Source organism: Colletes gigas, unplaced genomic scaffold (assembly GCF_013123115.1).
Source record: "Colletes gigas isolate AHSC1104 unplaced genomic scaffold, ASM1312311v1 Colletes_gigas_Sc00043, whole genome shotgun sequence".
NCBI lineage: Eukaryota > Metazoa > Arthropoda > Insecta > Hymenoptera > Colletidae > Colletes > Colletes gigas.
In genome coordinates, this window is record NW_025106672.1 from 328,820 (window position 1) to 355,909 (window position 27,090).

Below are 27,090 nucleotides of genomic sequence, written 5' to 3' on the forward strand. Positions count from 1 at the left end.
CGATTACGTATTGAAGGAGGCCCGGAACTACTTTTATACTTTTACAGTAAACAGGTATTACTATTACTATTACTCTCAATTTTTTTCAGATTTTTCATTTTGGTGCGCCGCAGTGAAAAAAAATAAAAACCGAATTTTTCCTCATTTTCTGCGTATTAGAGTAACTTACACGTTGAATTTTTATGCATCCTTCAATATATAAGTGTTTTGTAGACTGTTTAATGTTTCTACACTAAGCAGAATTACATAACAATTGAAACAAATAAAATAAAGCCAACCGTTGAGCGCAATATATCCTAGAAAATCAACGATATTTTCAACGGCGTCGATGACGCAGTTGTTAGAGTCTCCGACTGCTGAACCGCTGCAAGTTTTTTTACCATAAGTTCGAGTCTCTCTTCTGGACTTAGGATTTTTTTTCCTTCATTATTTTTTTTTTCAAATTCTAACTATATAACAATGCTTTATATTTATTTATAAATGTTCTGATAGCATTTTACAAATATTTTAACCTGAAATATGTATAAATATAGTCTTGGAGTGTTTTTTGCGTTTTTATTTTTTTTGTCAACCACGATTATTGTTTAACATCTCTTACACTGAAATTAATGTGAAATGTTAGTTTTCAAATCTCTTACCTTTAACTATTGTGAATGGATCGGAGCAGAAGATTGTATATTGGCTTACTATTACTTCTTCTCGCCCTTCGATCAAGCAGATCTTTCCTTCTTTTTCTCTTTCTGTGATAAATATGAATGTTTGCTACGGCTTTAGTATCTACCAGTTAGTATCTAAGCCAATATACAATCTTCTGCGCCGATCCATTCACAATAGTCAAAGGTAAGAGATTTGAAAACTAACATTTCACATTAATTTCAGTGTAAGAGATGTTAAACAATAATCGTGGTTGACAAAAAAAATAGAAACGCAAAAAACACTCCAAGACTATATTTATACATATTTCAGGTTAAAATATTTGTAAAATGCTTTCAGAACATTTATAAATAAATATAAAGCATTGTTATATAGTTAGAATTTGAAAAAAAAAATAATGAAGGAAAAAAAATCCTAAGTCCAGAAGAGAGACTCGAACCTATGGTAAAAAAACTTGCAGCGGTTCAGCAGTCGGAGACTCTAACAACTGCGCCATCGACGCCGTTGAAAATATCGTTGATTTTCTAGGATATATTGCGCTCAACGGTTGGCTTTATTTTATTTGTTTCAATTGTTATGTAATTCTGCTTAGTGTAGAAACATTAAACAGTCTACAAAACACTTATATATTGAAGGACGCATAAAAATTCAACGTGTAAGTTACTCTAATACGCAGAAAATGAGGAAAAATTCGGTTTTTATTTTTTTTCACTGCGGCGCACCAAAATGAAAAATCTGAAAAAAATTGAGAGTAATAGTAATAGTAATACCTGTTTACTGTAAAAGTATAAAAGTAGTTCCGGGCCTCCTTCAATACGTAATCGGCATTTTTCGGCATTTTTTGCTGTTTTTTATTTTTCACTACCTGGTTCTTCAATCAAAAAATCTGAAAATCTCCCAAAGTATCTGCCCCGGTACCCGAAATGTCTCTGAATTTTTTTACATTTTTTTACTCAATAGGTCAAGAGAAATAATTCAAAAACATGATTTTCGTTTTCACGCCATTACTACCCCCACGGTCGAGATTTCAAGTTAAAAATTTGCACACATGGGTTATTTTTTTTTTGCTATCGAATGACCCCGGGCTCGTTCCATTCGGTTTGGGGGCACATTTGACCCCCTTATTCGGCTATACCCTTTAGAGTGGAATTCGTGTAAAAGTTCTGTTTGGCTATAAAAGGACAAAAACACCCAGTTAGGTGACTGACTTGATATATCGAATATAACATATATCGATATACTCGAGTAATATCGATCGCAATTCCGTCAACGGTCATCCTACGGTTTCATTCCCCCGTTCACGTAACAAAATCTTTTGAGGTTATGATGTACGACACAATTCATTTATTTATTTCGACCAACACTAATCCATTCATACGATATTCAATATATTAACAAGTAGTTAACGTTAAATACATGTACATACGTATGTATGTATACGAAAGAGTAATTCGGGTACAGTGATATGTGAAAAGTGGGTAGTAGTTGAACGGAAAGGAAATGAGCAATTTGGTTATACAGGGTGTTCGTCCATCCCTGGGAAAAATTTTAATGGGAGATTCTAGAGGACCAAAATAAGACGAAAATCAAGAATATCAATTTCTTGGCTGAGGCTTCGTTAAAAAGTTTCAAATCATTCTGAAAAAATTATTTGCGATTGCGGGGGTCAATTACAATCATTTTGGGTGAATACACCTACCTCCGAAATCCTATGCACTTTCGAGAAAAAAAATCCGTACCTAAAATATAATCTCAGGCCTGAAATGGTACACCGAAATTTCATATAAATTTCGGACGATTTTAATGTTTCAAAATGTAACCAACACGTATTTTGGTGCAGAATATGTGGAAATTCCAAAAATATTCGAAGAGTTATTCCTTAACTTCACAAACTAAGAAAAACCTCATAAAAATGGTCCAATTTTCGAAAAGCCATATCTCCTACAATAGTGAATACAGTATTGTCTCTCTATAGCCGCGCGTTTTCGGATTCTCTATAGACGCGAAGCTATCCCCACTACTTCGTTTGTAATCACCGTGCCGCGACATCGGGTATCGGATATCAAAGAGAAAGCCGAAGAAAAGTCGACGAGCCCCATCCCCCTTGAACGCTCGAGCGTGAAATCAAAGAAAGCCGAATAGACTACTCGTCTCTCAAGTTGCGTGCGCCCGGTCCCGACACGCGCGGCTATAGAGAGACAATACTGTATATTTCATTGAAATTTGGGGGGGAATTAGAGTTCATGGATACTTACAATAAAATATTAAACAACTTTTCTGTAGAGCGTCAATCAAAGTAATTAAAAATGAAAAACGAATTTTTTAAGAAATAAAACGACAGTGACTAAATTTTTCGACGAAAAAAAAAATTCGAAATCATAAAAAAATTAATTTCGATTACGAAGGTCAATTACAATCATTTTGGGTGAATACACCTACCTCCGAAATCCTATGCACTTTCGAGAAAAAAATTCAGTAAGTGCCTATGTTGATTTATTAACAAAAATTATCGACCGGATATCCTGGTATATATTCGACTCTCAAGTTTCTAGTCGAGAGCATGCAGCTGTGTTTCTTTGATCACAGTTGCTGTTTAGTCTAAGCGAGATAGGGCCCAAGAGGGTCTACGAATGCGTGACGAATTTTCGTTCACGACGTTCAGTCTTTTAGTTTCTCTCGTTGAGTAAAGACACAATCTCTCTCTGCTTGTAATAAAACCAATCATAAAGTTTTAAATAATAATAGTTTTACTTCATTTTTCCAACCATATCCAACAGGTTATGGGCCCAGTTGAGTTGTGTGCTCTCTGTGCATAGTGTGGGATAAAATAGAAGAACAAGAAGACTATATAATAAAACTATAACTATTCTAGAAAAATAATAATAGTGTGTAAGCTTGTGTAGGTTTTATTAGTGTAAAAGACAATGGAAGGTTTAAATGTAAAGAGAAACATTAGACCATTTGATGGTGAGAAATATAGTGTATGGAAGTTTAGAGTCCGTGCATTATTAACTGAACTGAATGTAATTAAAGTTATTGACGATGAAGTTCCGGATAAATTAACTAGTGAGTGGATTAGGGCTGAAAGAGTTGCAAAAAACATTATTGTAGAGTATTTATCTGATTCTTTTCTTAGTTTTGCACAATCTGACAAAAGTGCTAAAGAAGTGTTACAAAATTTGGACGCTATTTGTAAGCGAAAAAGCCTGGCCATACAGTTAGCATTGTTACGAGCGGGAGCGCGAGATCCTGGATTCGGTCGAGGGGCAGTACTCGACCGGTGGTTTTGGGTATGGTTAGGAAAAGAAAGGAGGTCCGGACGAACCAGGGGCTCTATACCCTGGGAGCCGTAGGTGGAGGTTACGTGGACGAACCAGGGGCTCTATACCCTGGGAGCCACGGGGTTAGATTTATAGGGAAAATGAATGGTTTCACGGACGAACCAGGGGCTCTATACCCTGGGAGCCGCTAGTAGGAGTGGACGAACCAGGGGCTTTATACCCTGGGAGCCACGTAGGGTTTTAGGATGTTTTAGGATCTTGCTCTCTGTCGTGATGGTACACCTCGAGCGGTAAAGGTGTACCGGGTTCGTGAGATACCCCTAGCCTTACGGTTAATATGGTTCAGGGTTGCCTTGAGTGAATAACACACGTAAGGAACAATAACTTGAATATATATTTTTGACGATGCTCAAGTACAGCTATGGGTTTACAAGAAGTTGTACAATTGCTAAATTGCCTCGAAGGCGAAAGATTCGTTATCGGCTTTTAACGCGGCGCGTTCGCGGGAGCTCTACTCGATTAATGGACACTCACTGATAAACCGCTAAGGTAGATAGTCGTAGATAGTTGCTTGAAGGGGATTATAGCCCGATCTTGCCCTGAGTGTCACAGTAACGTCGTGCCAAGAGTTTAGGTAAAACTGAGCTCCCCGAGTAAGAAACCGCGGCCCTTATATAGTTGAAAATGCCCAGTACTAAGGCGGGGCATTACCATAAAAGTCAATGAAAATTGGGCCGGGTGTGCGCATACGGCATGAGTCAACCCCGTTCAAAGGGTTGCTCGCTAGATGCTCGAGCCAACGCCCAAGTCACCAAACGTTTCAGCCCCATGCATGAATGATATGTAACAGCATTAAGAAAAAAATTATTAAGTTTAAAATTAAAAAGTGAAACACCATTAGTAAGACATTTTACTGTATTTGATGATTTAATTTCGGAACTCTCAGCAGCAGGTGCTAAATTGGAAGAAACAGATAAAGTGTCCCATTTACTGTTAACTTTGCCGGTTTCCTATGACGGCATAATAACCGCGATTGAGACATTAACAGAGGACAATTTGACATTGGCGTTTGTAAAAACGAGACTTCTTGATCACGAAGTGAAATTAAACAATGAGTGCCGTGACACCAGTGTAAAAGTGCTGCAAGTAACCAGAGAAACAGTGTCCAGTTTTGCGTTTATGACCGGAGATTATCAAGAAATCGACGATCAAAGTAAAATTATCTTCCTTCTTGATTCTGGGGCGTCGGATCACCTGATTAATAGAGAAGGTTTGGCAGCAAATTTCGAAACATTGGAAACACCACTAAAAATTTCCGTAGCGAAGAATGGTACTTTTATAACAGCAACGAAGAAGGGAAGAATGAATATCACCACCAATATGGATGTGCAAGGGACCATAGAAGATATCTATGGTCCGGATGTGCCTTACAATCTGTTGTCAGTTCGAAGAATACAGCAGGCCGGAATGACGATTACTTTCGATCAAAGAGGCGTTCAAATAGGTAAAAGTGGTAAAGTCATCATGACAGGTAAGCCACTAAATAATTTAATCGGAATGGAATTCATAGTTAGTTCAAATGAAGCAAATTCAGTAGTTAAAGTAAATAATACCGAAAAAGATAATTTCGATTTGTGGCATCAACGGTTAGGCCACATTGGAAAGTCTAAATTTCTAGAATTAAAGGATAAAGAAATGGTTGAGGATATAAAGCAAATAGAAAAGGTTAAAGTTAATGATAATTTGTGCGAAGCTTGTATATATGGGAAACAAGCACGATTACCATTCAGAAGGGCAAAAGATAAAAATCATATTAAACGACCACTGTTTATTATACACTCAGATGTTTGTGGCCCAATCACTCCTTCGACAATTGATGATAGAAATTACTTTGTTCTTTTTGTAGATGAATTTACTCATTATTGCGTCACATATTTGATTACACATAAATCTGATGTATTTTCAGTTTTTAAAGATTATGTGGCAAAGAGTGAAGCCCATTTCAATTTAAAGGTAGTAAATGTGTACTGTGACAACGGGAGAGAATATTTGTCTAATGATATGAAAGAATATTGTGTCGAGAAAGGTATTAGTTACCACTTAACCGTTCCAAGAACTCCCCAATTAAATGGCGTGTCGGAGCGAATAGTAAGGACTATAACTGAAAAGGCTCGTGCAATGATAGCAGGAGCTGGAATAGAAAAAGTTTTCTGGGGTGAAGCTGTCCTTACTGCTACATTTCTAATAAATATAACTCCAACTAAGGTTTTAAAAGAATCGAAAACACCATATGAATTGTGGAAAAATAGAAAACCTAAATTAGAATACTTAAGAATTTTTGGTTCAACAGTATATGTACATAATAAAACTAGACAATCAAAATTCGAGAAAAAATCTTGGAAGGGCATTCTAGTTGGGTATGAACCAAATGGATATAAAGTATGGGACGTGGAAGGTGGTAAATTTGTTATAGTTAGAGATGTAATTGTAGATGAGACTAATTTTTTGATATCCAGGCCTGTAATAGTACAGCCTGAAGGGATTAATTCTGAAAACTCCCATAATAAAACCGATTTGGTATCCAGACCTATAGAAGTACAGTCTGAAATTGATTTCCCTGACGTGCGGTCAAAATCAATAGAGTCTCAGAAATCTGATAGTAATAAATCAGATATATCAGAATCAATAACAATCGAGATAAGTAAAAATACCGAATTAGGTCATAGACACAATGAGTCTGTAATTGAAACAGATGTACAAGGCACTTCATCAAATAGTAACAAAAATAAAAGACAAATATCCCCTGAATTAAGAAGGAGTGATAGGATCAAACATCGTTCACCTACATCGTACAAAGAGATTGATGAGTGGAATGATTACATTTTGTGTGCTCAATCTCTTATTTACAAAATTCCAGCCTCATATCATGAAATTGAGAATAGAGACGATAGAGTTCAGTGGGAACAAGCAGTCAAAGATGAAATTAATTCTCTGTTAATTAATAATGCTTGGACTTTAGTGCCAAGACCTGAAAATAAAAATATTATAGACTGTAGATGGGTATTTGTTATTAAAAACGACGAGTTTGGAAACCCATTAAAGTATAAAGCCCGTCTTGTTGCTAGAGGTTTCAGTCAAAAATATTTAATAGATTATGACGAAACATTTGCACCAGTTGCAAGAATATCAAGTTTCAGGTTCATAGTAGCATTTTCGAATCAATTTAATTTATTAATTCATCATATGGATGTAAAAACTGCTTTTCTGAATGGTATATTGAAAGAGGAAATATACATGAAAGTTCCCGAGGGAATTGAAAATAGAGATAATCAAGTCTGCAAATTAAACAAAGCAATATATGGTTTGAAGCAGGCAGCAAGATGCTGGTTTGAAATTTTTGATCAAACACTTAAAAGTAAAGGTTTTAAAAATTCCTTAGTAGATAGGTGTATATGTATATATTTTAGACAATGGAGAAGTAACAGAAAACATATACGTGGTACTTTATGTAGACGACCTTGTAATTGCCACAGCCAATATTGAAAGAATGAATAGCTTCAAAAATTATCTAATGAATAGATTTAGTATGGTAGATTTAAAGGATATTAAATTATTTCTGGGTATAAAAATAGAAAGGAGTGAAAATAAAATTTCCATGAGTCAGAGTGCATATATTCAAACAATATTGAATAAATTCAATATGTCAGAATGTAAACCTGTTAGTACACCTCTTGAAAACAAGATTGATTATACAGCTCTAAACTCTAATGAAAAATATGATGCTCCGTGTCGGAATCTTGTCGGGTGTTTAATGTATGTGATGTTATGTACTCGGCCTGATTTGAGCACGACAGTTAGTATTTTAAGTAGATATTTAAATAAAAATAACAGAGCATTGTGGATATGTTTAAAAAGAGTGCTAAGATATCTTAAAGGATCAATTAATATTAAATTAACTTTTGTTCGAGGTAATTATAACAATATTTTAAGTGGTTATGTCGATTCTGATTGGGGAGGAAACGACAAAAATGATAGAAAAAGCACTACAGGTTATCTATTCAAATTGTTTGAACATTGTACTATTTGCTGGAATACAAGGAGACAGCTATCAGTTGCAGCCTCATCTACCGAGGCTGAATACATGGCACTTTTTGAAGCTGTTAAAGAAGCATTATGGCTAAGATCACTAGCATGCAGTATAAATTTAAATATTTTAAAACCCATTATTATTTACGAGGATAATAGTGGCTGTATAAGCATAGCAAACAATCCTACTTATCACAAAAGGTCTAAACATATCGATATAAAATATCATTTTTCAAGAGAGCAGATTGAAAGAAATGTAATAGAATTGAAATATGTTCCTACAGGTAGCCAACTGGCCGATATTTTAACAAAACCAATACCAGCGGTCAAATTCCTGGAGTTAAGGACAGGAATGGGTTTACAATAAATAGATATATTAATACATAGTGTTACTCTCTAGATATATATGTATATATAATATTAGTATAACTTTCAATATAATGGTCTGATTAGGTTTTTCCTGGGTTTCCCTAATCCTAAGCAACAAATGTTGGACCATATGTAACTTCCCAGAGAAAGCACAAGGAGGGTGTGTCTTTATCTAACAATAATCGATTAATTTTTGAGGAGGCGTGTTGATTTATTAACAAAAATTATCGACCGTATATCCTGGTATATATTCGACTCTCAAGTTTCTAGTCGAGAGCATGCAGCTGTGTTTCTTTGATCACAGTTGCTGTTTAGTCTAACAAGGGGAGGTCATACCCTGTCAACCTGGGATTTCAACCAAATTTGGCAGAGTTGTTGGGGCTGATATCCAAACGCAATCTGTAAAATACTAGACGTTTATGGCCAGCCATTTTGTTAAAAAATTGCCTTAAAGTTTAAAATTTCGAAGTTGTCGGATCGACGTTTTTTTTTTTTAAATTGTCGGTCTCGAAGAGGGGAACACAAAAGTCCAATACATTTTTGCCGTAACATCAATAGTTTAAACAAAAATTTGAGTTTTTGTGACGGGATAAATGCATATGTACCATATAGTTGGAGCTTACTTTCAGCAGGCATGGTAGCCGTGGAGTTAGCGTCGAGGAATTCGGGTCGGAAGACTGGAGTTCGTGTCCCCGGAACTAGAACATTTTGTTTTTTTTCTTTTTTTCGCTTATTTTTGATTTTTGATTTATTTTTAATTTTAATTTTTAATATCATGGAAAAAGATGGCTGTTACAAATAAATAAAATACTATTATGGTTATAAATGTTTATTTTCACACATACTTACAAACATATTCTCATATATATTTACATCTCACGTATAAATAAATACAAAAATTAGATATTTATTTCATACGGGTTTCGCAATGCATTGTATGATTTTTATCATAAAAACAGGAAAAACATAATGGTTTCATACACCAAGCGCATGTTATAAATGCTTGTTCTGTACAGCATTTTTTGGACCACGGGTAGCAGTAGATGTTCGAAAACAAGAAGAGGAATTAGGCAATGTACATGTCACTTGCACAAAGTCAGGGAAATTGCAATCTGATACCTATCAATTATTTTTGGAAAATATATTAAAACCTTACGTAAAAGCAAATAAATTCTTATTAGTCATCGATTCGTGGGGTGGACAAACAAATCCAGCATTATATGACAGGATCTTTTATGATCCGGAAGATAAAAATATGGCTACCTGCACGTTAAAAGTGGTACCACCAAAATGTACACCCATTTGCCAACCGTGTGACGTGTATTTTTTTAGACAGATTAAGAACTTTCTTTCAAGACTACAAAACACCCTAACATTAATCCGCGAAAACAGAGAATTAACCAATAGACAGGATATAATAAAATTACATTCCATAACTCATTATCAATTATCTGCTCCAATTTTTACCGACATGATTAAATATGCATGGTATGCGTCTAAACTCACCCCGAATCATAAAAAAGAAATCTTTTGTAACGTGAATCAAGTATGTTTTCCACACGACCTAAGAAATAAAAAATGCTGTACAGAACAAGCATTTATAACATACGCTTGGTGTATGAAACCATTATGTTTTTCCTGTTTTTATGATAAAAATCATACAATGCATTGCTAAACCCGTATGAAATAAATATCTAATTTTTGTATTTATTTATACGTGAGATGTAAATATATATGAGAATATGTTTGTAAGTATGTGTGAAAATAAACATTTATAACCATAATAGTATTTTATTTATTTGTAACAGCCATCTTTTTCCATGAACTTAAAAATTAAAATTAATATTAAATAAACATTCAAATATAAGCGAAAAAAAGAAAAAAAAACAAAATGTTCTAGTTCCGGGGACACGAACCCCAGTCTTCCGACCCGAATTCCTCGACGCTAACTCCACGGCTACCATGACTGCTGAAAATACACTTCAACTATACGGTACATATGCATTTATCCCGTCACAAAAACTCAAATTTTTGTTTAAACTATTGATGTTACGGCAAAAATGTATTGGACTTTTGTGTTCCCCTCTTCGAGACCGACAATTTAAAAAAAAAAACGTCGATCCGACAACTTCGAAATTTTAAACTTTAAGGCAATTTTTTAACAAAATGGCTGGCCATAAACGTCTAGTATTTTACAGATTGCGTTTGGACATCAGCCCCAACAACTCTGCCAAATTTGGTTGAAATCCCAGGTTGACAGGGTATGACCTCCCCTTGTAAGCGAGATAGGGCCCAAGAGGGTCTACGAATGCGTGACGAATTTTCGTTCACGACGTTCAGTCTTTTAGTTTCTCTCTTTGAGTAAAGACACAATCTCTCTCTGCTTGTAATAAAACCTATCATAAAGTTTTAAATAATAATAGTTTTACTTCATTTTTCCAACCATATCCAACAGCCTACATTTTACGAGGAAAAAAAAATTTTGAATCGGTCTAAAAAAATTTATTTTCGGTTACGGGGGTCAATTGCAATAATTTTTGGTCAATAGACATACCCCCGAAATCCTACCCACTTTCGAGAAAAAAATTCCGTACGGGCGGAACTTTAAACATTAATATCTTTTTAATAAAGCCTCCATCAACAAATTGATATTCTTGATCTTCGTCCTATTTTGGCCTCTAAAATCTCCCATTAAAATTTTTCGCAGGTGTGGCCGAACACCCTGTATATGCGATCTGTCGATCGTTAAGCAGTACTTATTTCGTCTATCTGCCAAACGATCCTGTAGACACTGTTGACACTCATGACCGCCTTATTACCCTAACTTCGCTGATGTAACACCCCAGCGCCAAATTTCATTCTCACAACGATATTTACGGATCAGCCTAACTTTATACCGACGTTTTCATCAGTAATTTCGTCCCGATAATCGCAGATAATTCATTGCAATAACACGTTTTCTCGTGACTGCTTTTAACGTCGCTCGAAATAATTAGAAGATTACGCGCTCGAATGATGCAATCGAATATTTGTGCCGCCATTCGCGTTATACATACTAAACGTTTATTAAATAAAATACTATTCAAGGCCCTCTGATACTTAGTTCTTTTAAATTCCCTCTCTGCGAACGAATTTTTATCATTTTTTACTCCGACCATACAACACGCAAATATTTGAATAAAAATTTAGTTTCAATTACTGAAAGATCTGAATTCCTTGATCTTTTTTGGAACGACCAAAATTTTCATTTTTCAAAAGTAAAATTTTTTAATTTTTTAATTTTTTAAAATTTTCATTTTTATGTCCCTGCCTCCCCGATCATTTTTAATAGATCATTATTTCCTAAAAAATTGCCAGAATTAAATTTAGTTTAGACGTCTGAATCTGGTGGTTGGGTTCCTGGTCAAGGTGAACGGCGCGGCATCGAGCGAATGTTTCGACGCTTCCGCGTCGTTTCGCGTGCTTTGGCCAACAATAAGTAGCTCAGGCTGGCCCGAGTGCTGTGCCCTGCTACCAAAATGGTGTCAGACACCGAATGTAAATAACCTTATGAACGCAAGAATAGACGTACCAGACGAATTAGGTTTATATGTATGACGTTGCGCCGAAGAAAACGTTCTCGACTATACTAAACGCACAGTATACTTTACACGTATCGATTTCGTGCCCTAATGAATTTTAACACCGAATTTACAGGGTGTCCGACCAAAAACAGAATGTCCAATTCTCTTGTTTATTTTCAGTGTCGTTCGACTGATTTCAAAAGACGAACATTATGTACACCTTCCATCATTATTTATTTATATTTACTTTCAGAACTCATACTTTTAACGTTGTCAATTACTCTATTCTTTCCCTTCCATTACTTCTTTTTCTTCTAAATATTACTTTAAGAGTTTCCTTTCCTCTATTCTTCTCATCTTTTTCATGTACCTCGTTGACCTTTCCCCAACATTTTTCTCTTAGTCATTCGCAAATATCCTTTCTTTAACTTCCCATACTAGCCTAACCACAATATTGCCCTTCTTTTGGGAATACATACCCAAATTAACAAACTCTTTCACCTCATCCAGGTCCTACCCTTCCCCATCTTTGCTAAATAACATTATCTTTCTTTTTCTTGCCCAGATACTTCTGTAATCTCATTGTCGTATCTTTTGTTTCATCCTCAGATTTGGCAACCAACGCCACATTGTTTGCATCGGCCAAAGACTAAAATTTCTCCCTTCCTGCAACAAGGTTACCTACTTGCCCACCCTTTAGCACCTCTTCCAGGTCTGAGGTGAAACGGTCTTGCTCTTCCTTTTTTTTTACATTTTCACTGTTAGCTGACACTTTCACTTAACACTAGATTTACCAGACCAGTCATTTTGACAGGTCTTGCAATTTCAATTCAAAATTCCTACTGCATGTAACTTTTTCTTTCCCAAATGATGTCATGACTTTTGTAGCTATAACTAAAGAATCAGTTTTATGAACTGTATATTATTTTATATATATTCATAACAAATATATTTTTTGTTATTGACACTTATACCAGTACCAGTCAAAATGACTGCTGCATGTTTCCATGCGATGAAATGACATTAGGGCAGCTACAACAATTGATAAGTACTGCAACATTTTTTTGGTACAGAATATACGATTCCAGGAAAATCATGATTCTGATGCAGTACGTGTAGTGGCCTTTGGAAATGTATATATACTCAGGGTTTTGGGCTACACATAAGGTTCTCCTCGCAAGCAAAATTGAAGGCGTTTATTGCGATATTGTATGCACATGGGTCGTAGAAAGGAAACACTTTGAAACTTGAATATTTACGGAATAACAAGTGGGGACCAAAGTTTTACGTTACATTCGTTTTGACAAAAGAAATTAGAGGAGTTTACGTTTACAAAGAGACAAATTCGCTTTAGTTTCAACAGTTTGGGATAAATTTATTGAAAATAACCAAAATTGCTTCAAACCAGGAGCTTATATTACGGAGGATGAGCAACTCTTTCTAACAAAGGCCAGATGCAGGTTCACACAATATATGCCAAACAAGCCTCATAAATTTGGCATGAAATTTTGGCTGGTGTCTGACGTTGAAACTAAATATGTAATAAGTAGCTTTCCTTATTTGGGAAAAGATGAGGCTCGAGATTCATCAACTCCGCTAAGTGAATATGTTGTACTGAAACTTGTAGAACCATGTCCTTCGAAAGGTAGAACCATAACAACGGACAATTTCATCACCAGTTTGCCTCCGGCGTTGAAATTATTGTCTAAAAATACTTTGTTGCTTGGAACAATACGTGCAAACAGGAGGGAAATACCGAAAATTTGCAAACAGAACAAAGATAACATGGTTCGTTTCTCAACGCTGCTATATGAATCAAATGGATCTACACTTACAGTTTATAAGAGTAAACTGAATAAGAAAGTACTTGTACTAAGTGCAAAACACGAACATATAAAAATTGACAAAACTAACAAGAAATTACTAGAAACTGTGTCTTTTTATAATAACACAAAATTTCACTTTAAGTTTTTTTCAATGTTTTAGATTTAGCTGGAATAAATTGCTGGATATTGTATAAAAACACGCAGGTGAAAATGTATCAAGGAAAGACTTTTTGTTTCGACTAACTGAAGAACTTGCTTTTGAATATCAGACTTCAAGGGAAAAACCACAAGAAGCTAATATATCAAGTTCAAGTGGCACTGCTCCTATACGTAAATGGTGTCAAATAGGATATTGCAATAATAATAAGACCACAACTATTTGCAATATATGCAAAAAAAAATGTATGCGGAAAGTACACACAGAGCAAAATCAGCATATGTAAAAATTGTGACCAATGAACTATAAACAATTAAACGTTTGATTAATTGATAATGTCAATAAGTCTATTTATGTATTACAATTAATATTATTAATCTTTTTCTGTCATTTTTTAAAAGTAAGTAAAGACTGAAAACCCCACTAAGCATTTTTTCTAAAGACCGGTCATTCTGACTGGTTTTGGTAGAAATAGGAATACTTAAATAGCTGGTAAATCTAGTGTTAAACTCCCTACGTAGCTTTCCTTAGTCGAAATAGTCAAGAGAAATTCTTCAAAAAAACCTATTTAAAAAAATAACATTCAAACCCCACGGTAAGTTTGGACCAATACTGATTCTAAGGAACCGCTCGAGAATTAATAACTAGGTTGCTGAAATAATGTCGGACGTTTACAAACAAAAACCTAGGATTCTATTGCGAAAAGACACCTTTACAAATATTTAAAATTTTTTATAATACAAGAGGCAATTCGAAAAACGCGGTAAGGATAGATGCACACGTTGGAACGCGAGTTGCGACACTAGAGCCTCGTGTTTTCACGACGATTCGATCGACACAGTGTATTTTCCCATCGACGAGCTCTTTCGAAACCGAATGAAATCTGTGACGTATTGCGATAACAATGGACTTACCAATTATTTAACCAACGACATCCGACATATCGAGTGCTCCACGCTTCTGTGCGCCCCAGAAAACTTTCACTGTGAACCCGCAAACAATTGGCAGCGACAACTGAAACGATACTACGGCTAAACGAAGAAAGCTACTAAGAAAACGATACTAACCGGCCGAAAGACCGCGAGGAACTGGCTAGTGGCCGCGACCCCACCACGCGGACCGTCGTCGAGGACGCCACAAATGTAAACATCGCTACAGCTGATCATTCTGACGTACAATACCCTCCAAAAGTTTCGAAACAGCCAAGCCGTTCAATAAAAGTTGATCATCCTCCGTCAATAATTGAAAGTAATTTATTTTTGAAAATCTATTTATAAAAGTATACAGTATATTAATGGGAGATTCTAGATGCCAAAGTAGAACTAAAATCAAGAATACCAATTTGTTGATGGAGGCTTCGTTAAAAAGTTATTAACTGATTTTTTTTCCATAAAATGGGTAGGATTTCGGGGGTAGATCTATTCACCAAAAATTATTGTAATTGACCCCCGCAACCGAAAATAATTTTTCTAGAACGATTTGAAATTTTTTAATTTTGTCGAAAAATTTCACACCTTGTCGAATTTTTGTCTTGAAAGTGGGTAGGATTTCGAGGATATGTCTAATAACCAAAAATGATAGTAATTGACCCCCGCAAACGAAAATAATTTTTCTAGAACGATTTGAAATTTTTTAATTTTGTCGAAAAATTTCACGCCTTGTCGAATTTTTGTCTTGAAAGTGGGTAGGATTTCGAGGATATGTCTAATAACCAAAAATGATAGTAATTGACCCCCGCAAACGAAAATAATTTTTACAGAACGGTTTGTAATTTTTTAATTTTGTTGAAAAATTTGTCCACCTACTCGAATTTTTTTCTCGAAAGTGCGTAGGATTCTGGGGTACGTCTATTCACAAAAAATACTTGTAATTGATCTCTGTAACTAAATATATTTTTTTTACTATGATTTGAAATTTTTCAGTTTCGTCTAAAAATGTCAGTACCTACTTGAATTTTTTTCTCGACAGTGGGTAGGATTTCAAGGGTATGCGTATTCACCGAAAATAATTGTAATTCAGCCCCGCAACCAAAAATAATTTTTTCAGTATGTTTTGAAATTTTGTAATTTAATTTTTAACGAAGGCTCTATTAACAAATTGGTATTCTTGATTTTCGTCTTATTTTAGCCTCTAAAATCTCCCATTAAAATTGTTCCCAGGGGTGTCCGAACACCCTGTATAAATAAATTAGTCTTTATAAATAATGTTATTATACAATTATTATCATGAATACATGTATTATACAAATATTTCTATGTATTTTGCAGTAAAATATTAAGTATTAAAGGTCGAGTTACAAGCGTAAAGAAGAACAACTACGAATCTAACAAATTCAGTCCTGACCTGACCCGCCTGACCATTAAATCTGACCGTTTTTCGACTACTCGAGAATTCTTTTTCACCGTTTTTTTACGTTTCAAAAGTAAAGATTGACCTTTCTCTTGAGTCTCAACAGTTTTGGTTAACTCTTTGCGGCACAGGATTTCCGATGATAAAATAAACCCATGTTGCATAGAAATTTTATTGCGTTTTGAATTAAACAAAATTGGTATATTTTTATTAACAAAGGTATCACATAATGCAAAAACATAAAAAAAAGATTGTCGCAATAAATCTTTCGCTTGCAACAATTGATGAACCTATATTGGCAAGTTGAATGTTACCAACACAAGTGAATACATTTGTAACATTTGTTGAAGATATTATCAACTGCTTTACGTAAATAAGACGAAATTTAAACCTATCCGCGCGCATGCAGCTATTGCAATATTTCGAGGTGGGACTAAAAATGTCCCATCATGTATTACGGTGCATCAAAAAGGGACACTGTTAATCCCAGCGTGCCCCAAAGAGTTAAGAGGAAGCTCTTGAAAGGGTATTCCTCTCTCAAGTCTCAAAGAACCCTGTTGAAATGACCGTATATTCCAGTTCATCTCAATGACCGTGACCGTGACCGTGATCGTGACCGAAATGCATCGGTCTCGACTCTCTGCAAATATGGTTCAAGTCGATAAATGTACCGATTTCCTAAACTTCTGAATAACAATTTAATTCCGGACGAAATGTTTATGAAAATTTAAGAGACAAAAATTGCAATAGTAATTTGAAATAATTATTTTTCTTGCAATAATTATTCTACTCTACGGTTTCGTATTAATTATTTTTATAATTTTCCCACCGAATATACACTTCATTATCTTACGTTTATAACTGCGATTTATTAACATTTTCAACTAGTTTAATAAACAGAAATACATATTCAATATGTCATATTCTGCTTGATGCAGTTATCATGCTGCATGCAACAATAAAATACATCATATTTCTATTTACAGTGTTAATTATTTATCTATGCTTAGTAATCATTTCTATAATATTAAATTCAGAAGATATTAGGATTACGAAATGTTTATATTAGCATTTTACTTTAATTTTTCTCGCATTTTAAATACATTCGAAATCTTATTTCTACATTTATTCCACATTAATGACATGGTCTCTTCATTATTTACTATTTAAATTATAAAATGCTCAAGGAATGTAAATATGATATTAAATTATATTATTCCTTGTAAACAAATGTTTGAACGTTGATTTAATATTCCACGACTTTGATGAAAGTTATTTTATTTTATGTTCCTTTTTTAAGTACCAGGACCGAATATATTAAATCAAAAATCCGGGTGCATGTTCGAAAAGCACCCCCGGGGATGGATGCTTTTCGGAAGTTTAACTAAAAATTTTACCAAAGATAATGTCATTTAATGACAATCAGAATTCACTGTAAGCTCTCCACAACTGTTCACATTTTCTTTAAGTGGCGCGATATTCATGGTCCATATCACTGGCGTTTCTGTATGAATAGTTATTTTAGAACAAGTATAAGTATTCGAAGAACTCACCAAACCCCCAAACCGCATAGTCGCATTGTCTGAAACACGAAATATTTTATTGTCGTATAACATTTTTCACAGACGCCATTCAATGATATTTAATATACGACGTTAAAACAATTAACATACTTAAATTCCACTTTAAACCAGTTGTTGTAATGGAATTAGCAGGCTCGCCAATCGGGAATAGTCCGCACGAACTACTATTTTGCACCAAAGTGTTAGGAATATTTATAGTGTGAAAACCTTGTTTCAAAAGCCACGTTAACGAATTATTTCCAATTTGTATAATCTGTAGTAAGTAGAATACAGGCAGTGGAATGAAGCATTATCAAACAATACCAATACTAAGCATGGTACAATTACCTGTACATCTTTGATAAACTGATCACTTTTATATAGCGTATTAATATTTCCAAGAATATGATCACATCGTCCTGAAGTTTCTACAAATACATATATTGCCTTTAACTGCAAACAATAATGTTCCCGTTATCGTACGCAATTTGTACAAAAAGACTTCATGAAATGTCCTATATTACCTTCATCTTTGCCTTCTTGTTCAATTGTCCTATCTCAATCAAGGCCTTCATGTAATCCGTAAGATCCTGATCAGGTGTCTCAACGACCATCGAACCCATGGATTTCATCTGTTCAAGAACTGCCGAAGAACAACTATCCATGTCGCCGGTAATTAAATCTGGCACGTATTTGCTATATTTTTCATTCAACAGGTCGATACCTTGTTTTTCTAAATAATGTATCCACCTAAGCGTTCCACCATCGACGGTGACATTGATCTGAGCTTAATATTAAATATATTACCAAATAATTTCTGACAATAACTATTCAGCGCAAACCCGAATCAGAATTTTATTATTTCACATTCTAGTACAATTTTTCTAATCAAACTTTTGTGTTTAAATTCTCTCTTTATTAATTTTATAATCTTTGTTTGAAAGAAATAATTTGGGATCAAAGTTAAGAAATTAAAATATAAAAAACATACCTTTTTCCCAGATATTGAATAAAATATCACGTTTCCATAAAAGAGGACGATTCAGTATAATTACAGCATATTTGTAGTGTGTGGGAGGATTTAATACATTAATGGGATCCCAAACTGTTTTATTCGAATCTGTATCAGATTGCATAATTGGATTTTTTTTTAATTTTCTTGAAACTGGAAATATTCAAAGGATTAGGTTATAAAGCATAACCTCCAAGCGTACAATTTAAACCTTTCTAAGAGTGTTACCAAATTTGTACATTCTTAACATCTCATACAATTGTAATAAAATATACGAGTAAAGTTGGATTTAACATTCGCTATTTTTATTTCAAGTCTTACACAATAATTGTCGTACTTCGTTCCTGACGAAGTTCAGTTTCGAAATGGTAGTTTTCAAAACGTACATAATTCTTAAAATAATGACAATGGTAATGTACGATTTACATATTTTTTGTATAAAATATCAATAAGATTAATTTGTATAAAAAAGCAATGTTCTTTTTCTCATTCGCTCTCGCTCGCTGTCCTTTTCATCGATTGTCGATAACGACCGACGGCAAAAGATAAAAGCGACTTCGAAGCTTAACCACAGACGAGATATATGAATAGACGTTTCACGTAATGTAATTTTTCGGCCGGAGTTTCTGGGGTCCCGGGACCCCATTACCATTTTCGTGTCACTCGCTACGTTATCAACAGATTCAGAAATTAACACAAGAGGAAGTGAGACAGAAAATAAAATTACATAAATTTTATTATTTTTTAACGGAATTAAAGCTGTAGGGTCCATCATTGGACATTAATCGATTAATTTCATTGGAGAAATCAATCGATTTAGAGTATTTAAAAATTTCAAGATTATTAAAATTCATAAGGATGTATTTCATTGATACGTACACCGCAAATTCTCTATTTTTTATTTTAAATTGTAATACATCATTTATTAAAAAAATAACTCGGCAGAAACGTATTTGCGACTCGAAATCAGTTTAATCAGACTGTGCATCGGGGCCCCGGAAACTCCTCATTCCTCGCTTTCGCACACTATGCTCAATTGCGTGTACGTGAGCGCGTTGAGTTTCGGAAGAGCCGAGAAGAACAGGCTGATACTCGCTTTCCTTCTCGCTCTTGCATCGCTGACGTCGTTTACATTTCTCGAAAGCAAGCCTGGCATCGCCAACCGTTCGAATCGTCAGTAAACGACAAAAGCCATCGTGACTGACAGACCTTACATTTCTCGAAATCGGACCTGGGCGCTTTTTGAAGATTCATTGACTTTCCATACGAAGCGACCATGCGTTATATACATATACATGTTATACATGCTAGGAACTATAAATTGTATAACTTTCGTTGTATATCTACTTTCTAATAACATGGGAAAATTTTAAAATATAAAAAAATGTAAGAATACTGTAGAATTTTTGCAATGGAGAATTATTGAAAGAAAATGAGGTAATTATTTAGAAAAGGCCGGGTCTCACCGATTTCGATGATTTTTGAATATGTTGTAGAAATTAACATTTTGAGCAACTTTTTCCTATACATATAACCGTCTCTCGGCCTTAGTTTCCGAGATTTTTCTTCAAAATATCGCTACTACTACAATGAATTCTGTGGCTCTGTATTGCATCAGTCCACGATCGTTGCTTTTTTCTCTTGTTTGTATTAGTCGGCATGACAACCGACGACAAATAATGTATAATGTGTCGAGCTAAATCTAGTTCTGCATTGTTGTCAAAGGTTCGAATATTCTGACGTATGGAACTCGCCAAATACATTATGTAGGCTATTTAGTTGAATTCTTCTTCCGTCGACAATATCATGCTAATGATCTAATAATTAAATTTGTCGAAATAATGGCTGAAATCTTTCCCACTTCTGATAATATCAATAAAGAAAATTGAAATAGAAAATGAATGCGTGGCCGCCGTTAGGCGGCCGGCTACACAAATCGAGTTTTTAAGCACAGCTGTTATACGCATTCATTGCCGGCCGCCTCGATGTATCTATAGAAACAATAAACAATCGGCGAGTCGTATACATACTGCAGATTTTTTGTCAACAATCGGCGAGTCGTATATATATAACAGTCACGTAAGTGTAGATAGAATTCATTGTAGTAACAGCGATATTTGTGATATTATATGGTACAACTTTGGAACCAAGTAAGGCATTGTGTTGAAATTTGGTTTATATGTATTTATGGACATTGAAGAACACATATTTACAATACAAAATAAAAATTTATTTCTCATAATTTTCTATGGTATGGTAAATTCTGAAACAATTCCCAATATACATAGCAGGTTGATTTATACATGTTTCACAATAAAATGTTGTTTGACGTCTTTCTCCTGGTGTTTTCCTGTCGGAACATATAATGCAGTCCCGGTTTCTTTGGCCTACATTTGGAATATGTAGCTTATTATTCATTCTATTGTCCGACAAAGAACGTTAATTTATTTATAACGAAGATAGCAATAGGAATGGTTCGACTTTGAATGAAGTTTCGATTTTACGTTTATAGTTTTTTACGTTTACGTTTTATGTTCTTTATATTAAATAATTTTAGTATACATTAAATAATATAGTTTATATAGTTACGTTTATTGTCCACGTGTTTGAATCCGACCATACGCCTCTGACCATCCTCGACAATCCTTCCACTTCCAACGTAAAAACGGCTGATATATTTCTCATTTTAATAGAATATTTCCCATTTTAATAGGAAAGTACAGGAAAACATGTGTTTCTTAAAAAATTGCGGTGAAATCAGTTCATTCTTCTTAATCACTAATAAACTTTCATGTCCCCTCAGAGGGGACAACCGAGTGCAAAGGGTTAAAATATGTTCATAAAATATTATCGTTTTAAAACGTGTATTTCCGTAAAAACAAATTTTTGTAATTTTTTCTTCATTATGGTATATTGCTTATACATTGTATATGCCTACACAGGTCGGAAAGTCAAAAATGCCTAGGCAGTCGAGAATCTCGGCTCGAGAATATGCGAGATCGAATTTCAGCTGTGTTGAGAGCAAGAAGGATAGACTGACATTCGCCGCCTTTCTCGAATCTACGAAGCTATACGAAACGCCAGAACTCATATACAAGGTGGTTGGCATTAGTGTGTGTGAGTGGTGGGGCAGTTCCCTTTGGGCACGGGTCTGCCGTCTGATAATACTCCACTGTCTTTTCCAATCCCTCCCATAATCAACTCACATGTATTTACGTACCCACTCAGCTGGCTGCCCATCAATACTAATTCAGTGCCTAGTTTCTCAACTAACCGCCATCCATGAGAAGAGGCCGCTAAAATCAGTTACGAATTTTCAGGTCGGTATGACAGTCAGATTCGGCCGCGAAAGTCCATAAGGTGAAACGTCTATTCATATATCTCGTCTGTGGCTTAACGATATCGGTGTATAAAATATTTTAAATATTTAATATGTATGTTCTAATATCATTAGCTTGCTAATACAATCGATTAGTAGTAGTAGTATGTATTTAATGTTCCCCTTAGGGTTACATATCTCCTCTCCTTTCCCTTACAATTCCTCCCTTATTCTCTATCTTCCCCCCGCTTAACCTACTCTTAACCTAGCCTTAACCTACATGCCTTGCCCGCTCGCTACTCTCGCTTCGCCTCTCTTTGCCTCGTTTCGCTTTCTATACAATCGATTAGTATTTATTAGAATTAAGTGCTATAATATTATTGTGTATGATTTTCGATACCCTTTAGGATATTAATATGAATACAAACAAAACGGAATTACAGTCAGTCACGAAAGTCTTTGTACATCCCCTAAAATGGTCGTTTTGAAGAAAATAAACAACAATTTCATATAATATTATGTTTACTTATTAATATGTACAATATTATTAATTAATCTATATAAAAATGTATTATTTTTTTGGAATATTTTATGCAATGAGAAAAAAGCGAAATATGTATGACACAAAATGACTCTTAATTCCTGAGGCTGCCATTGAGACCTAAACCATAACGGATCCACCACCATGCTTTACAATTGATATTAGGTTTTGCAAATCAAATGCTCTGCTGCTTTTCCTCCATATTTTGCCTCTTCCATCCGCTCCAAAAATATTATACTTACTTTCGTCAGTGAATAATACCTCTTCCCAAAATTGTATATTCTCGTTTTCATGTTTTTTTGCGAATTCAATTCTCTTAGAACGGTTGATGTCACTGACTAAGGGTTTCTTCCACGACACATGACTACGACATCCAGATTTTTTCAAGATTCTTCGAATATTTTCAGGGTGTACTGTTTGTCCAAAATCATTTTCTACTTCTGCGGCTATTTTTGGAGCACTTACTTTTGGATCTTGGCGAATAATTTGCAGTACAGATCAAACATCTCTATTATTTAGGATTTTAGGACGACCATTACGTGTTTTATTATCATATTTACCAGTTGTTTTGAATTTTTTTATTATGTGTTGGATAGTAGAATGTTTTTCTACCCACAATGTTAGCAATTTCACATAGAGATTTCTTCTCCTTATAGAATTTAAGAATTAATTCCCGCATTTCAGCGCTTGTTTCTCTCCTAGAAGTACTCATTGTCGCTAAATGATTATTAGATATCTTTCAACTGAATCACGACGTAATGACAACGTAACCAAAACATTATCAGGGAAGCCCAGGCGTGTATGTTTCAAAAATTTACTAGATTGACATACATATTTTGGTTTTTCCTCATTGTATAAAATATGCTTTAATAAAACAATAAATTTTGATGTGGTTCAATTAATAATATCATACATAATAATAACTAAATATAATATTATACGAAATTGTTACTTATTTTCTTTAAAATTACTATTTTAGGGGAGTGTACGAAGACTTTGGTGACTGACTGTATGTGTGAAAAATATGACCAATGATTTAAATTAAACAAATCACGAATTGGAATATTGATGTTGTATTTGGTAAAACTTATTCAATTATTTGTTACAAAACCATTTACCTGCTGAGTATATTGGAAAACCGTTTTAGATTTACGAAAAAATATTGTATCTCGAACATTATGTCGTTTAAAACTTGGATTTGGAAGAACGTTCCTGGTATCGCTGGCCGGTGCAATGATATAATTTATTCCCGTTCAATATTACCACAGGGCCAGGACATTCTTGTATATTTTGGGGGCGATGTGCAGGTATACAGCAATATTAGAACAGCAACTATGAAAATCTATTTATTTAACTGCATAGTCTACAACATATATTTTTGTAGGATATTCAAGAAAATATGGAACAATACACAGATAGTAAAAAATATACAGAATGGAGTTTAGAAAATTCTGCTCGTATACTTGCAACAAATTTTCCTGATAAACATGTACTTGTTGTTCGACCATCCAGGTAAAGTTTATAAAAAAACCACTAAGATAATGAAAGTAATCATTTTCAACATTGTTTTAGGAAATATGTATCAAGAAGTGCTGTGTACAGTTGTTTTGATAATTTTGTACCATCGGATGAGTATGGCATACCATCTTTTACTGTGGTACATAATGCTTTAAAGCATCTACAAGAATTAATAAAATCTTCCTTAGAACATTTTAAAACGAGCAACATAGACGAGGTACAATAATATTTGTTGTACACAAATTACACTGTTTGAAACTGTGAATCATGATTTTTAACTATAACAAATCTATTTTGATTCCCAGAACTCTGCTCAGTTTAATATGGAGAAAATAAGATTATCGTTAATGGGTTTCAGTAAAGGATGCGTTGTATTGAACCAATTACTTCACGAGTTTCATTATTACCAAAATAAATCAGAGCCTGATATAGAGATTAATAACTTTATAAAACTTGTCGAAAGTATGTGGTGGTTAGATGGTGGCCATGCAGGTTCTAAGGATACATGGATCACAGAAAAATCAATATTGGAATCTTTTGCGAAATTAAGTAATGAAATTAACAATTTTTTCACAATTTTCTAGCAACCTTATGTGTTAATGTTAATGTATTATTGCAGAAATAGATGTTCATGTAGACGTTACACCATATCAAGTTAAAGATTCGCATCGCCCATGGATCCGTAAAGACGAAAATCGATTTTGCAGTATTTTACAAAATATGGGAATACCTGTAGAACGAATTTTGCATTTTGCTGATTTGCCGAGAAGTTTAACGATGCATTTTAATATCCTCAAGGTCATTGGAAATCGTTAGGTTTTCTACTAAAAACCAAGTACAAAATTAATCGGATTTACTGGTCTAAAGGAAATCTGAGTACTTTATTTAATAACCAATTTCTAATAGAAATCACACGCAATAATATCATGACACTCGATTCTAATAAATACTAAGCAATTGTATTAGAAAGGTAATTAAAATATATAGATATATCAAATATTTAAAATATTATTGTGGTATATATAATTTTTTACATTACTTTCAAGTTCTTGTTTATTTTAATTCCGTTTCATAATATTATACCTTAATGTAAAAATATTAATTTCACGTAACAAATTAACACGTTACATGAAAAATGTGGTCTGTAAATACATTTTATAACATACGTATGATATGTCGGTTACGCAGCATTTCTACATAGCTTGTTGCAATAACTTCTTTACAAAATAAGTAACATTTATTGAATTACGCTTAGGAATTTCAATTTAAAACATTATTCATATATTATAAAACTTTATATACAACGTAACATTATTTTTATAGTACGATTTATAGAAAACAGAGACATTCGTATGAAATAAATACTTTATATTGGATATTCGATACGTTTAAAATATATTGTACTAGCACTTATTTTGACACTTGGTATGGTAGTAAATTATGTTCCCTGATTCTAAAAAAAGTTGTTTGAAATTAATACGAATCATTTGAAAAAGTGTATACTATTACTTACCATTGTTTAAGTGAGACAATTTTACTTCCGCCCACTCGTCGGATCCGTCGCAACAGTCACAGAATCCATCGTTAACTTTGTGAGATGGTATTTTCACTAAAATTTCATCGATATAGTTGACATCATCGAAACAAACGTACAATGAAAAACCGGTGATTAAGTACCTGTAAATTGTGACGATGAGATTTCACAATTAAAAATACCGTTGTTGCATGCATTGGTGCCAGGCTCATCACTGCCATCCACGGTACAATCACAATAATTGTCATTAATTTTAACAAAGTCTATCTCCGCCTTTGAAGCGAAGCAAACAAAATTTCCACGCGCGTTTGGCAGATACTTGGTAATATCCTGATCGCGCGTTCCACGCAACGATACGATTCGACCATCCTTGTCGCGTAGGTGTTTGGAATGCAACGGTTCGTTCCACTTTGAACCCACTTTGCCAGTAACGATGTAATTGGATGTTCGCACCGAGCCACTAATTAATTTCCCTACGATTGCTTGGTTAAGTTGCTTGAAATAAAATAACTGGTGAACAACAAAAATTACAGCGACTATAAAAACACAGATCAACGTGTACTTGAACTTTTTCCGAAGAAAACGACGTTTCCAAGAGATTTCGGTTTTCATATTTGCCGGGAGCGGTCTAATGGTTCGAAATAATTTCTCCCTGCCACGAACTTCTCGTTTCTAATACTTTTTGGAGGCTACGTTTCCGTATTCCGAGCATTTGTTACGTTTCTCGCGATATAGATATAATGCTTTTAATCGAAGATCGTGTCACATTTTATTTACATACATCGTGTACAATTTACACGGTTTATTTTGAACATAGACGAAGTAGCAAGACGTATCTAACTTGACATAAATTGGCACCCGAGAAATGTTATCAAACCGGGCACTGGTTGAACCCAGTGATGCCAGACGGAGCTCTCGGTGCACCGGGCAGTGTGTGACGTCATAAAATTTCGGAGAGTCGAGAAAGATAAACTGACACTCACTCTCTTTCTCGATTCTCCGAAGTTGCCCGAAGTGAGCGCAGATGCACTTCGGACTATTTCGGGCGAGTCAAGAGAGAAGACAAACGTGAATCGACAAAGGCAGTGATGGACATTCGTGGGAATTTTGGTCATGCGCACTGGAGCGCATGATCACTGCCATATACACTTAACTAGAATTTAGGGTACCGTTGGATCCCAGTAAGGAACAAAATTTAAGGAAGTTACAGGGAAAGAGACAAAAACAAAAAATTTCCTCTTAATCTACATGAGTATAGCTGGAGAAAAACGTAGGGGATTTTCGATAAGTTAATTTTTGTGTGATTGGCGAGTATTTGA

The 27,090-nt window shown here is 34.5% G+C and overlaps 3 protein-coding genes across 9 annotated transcripts in view; 1 reads left to right on the plus strand and 2 right to left on the minus strand.

Annotated features, from left to right (window-relative positions):
* LOC122403059 (V-type proton ATPase 116 kDa subunit a1) overlaps window positions 1–15,031 on the minus strand; it is a 123,940-nt gene extending 108,909 nt beyond the window's left edge. Inside the window, exon 1 of the mRNA XM_043406340.1 lies at window positions 14,851–15,031. The gene's annotated coding sequence lies outside the window, so the exon portion shown is untranslated. The remainder of the gene's footprint in view (window positions 1–14,850) is intronic.
* Window positions 15,032–17,523: 2,492 nt separating this feature from the next.
* LOC122403077 lies at window positions 17,524–27,016 on the minus strand. Its single transcript, XM_043406373.1, has 7 exons — window positions 25,915–27,016; window positions 25,751–25,846; window positions 18,839–19,012; window positions 18,372–18,634; window positions 18,196–18,300; window positions 17,959–18,121; window positions 17,524–17,867 (listed from the first exon to the last, which is right to left on the minus strand). Exons 1-7 carry the CDS (start codon window positions 26,381–26,383, stop codon window positions 17,698–17,700), a joined length of 1,440 nt encoding a protein of 479 aa, XP_043262308.1. The 5' UTR covers window positions 26,384–27,016; the 3' UTR covers window positions 17,524–17,697.
* LOC122403078 (UPF0565 protein C2orf69 homolog) lies at window positions 22,182–25,159 on the plus strand. Of its 7 annotated transcripts, none has more exons than XM_043406375.1 (7): window positions 22,182–22,219; window positions 23,699–23,799; window positions 23,867–24,026; window positions 24,104–24,231; window positions 24,292–24,454; window positions 24,543–24,786; window positions 24,857–25,159. In XM_043406375.1, the coding sequence occupies exons 3-7, from the start codon at window positions 23,898–23,900 to the stop codon at window positions 25,051–25,053; spliced, it is 861 nt and encodes a 286-aa protein (XP_043262310.1). In that variant the 5' UTR covers window positions 22,182–22,219; window positions 23,699–23,799; window positions 23,867–23,897; the 3' UTR covers window positions 25,054–25,159. The 7 variants fall into 7 exon arrangements, with proteins under 7 accessions (XP_043262310.1, XP_043262313.1, XP_043262315.1 ...); XM_043406376.1 differs by lacking the exon at window positions 22,182–22,219 and adding an exon at window positions 22,231–22,264; XM_043406378.1 differs by lacking the exon at window positions 23,699–23,799 and having other exon boundaries at window positions 22,209–22,264.
* Window positions 27,017–27,090: the final 74 nt, after the last annotated feature.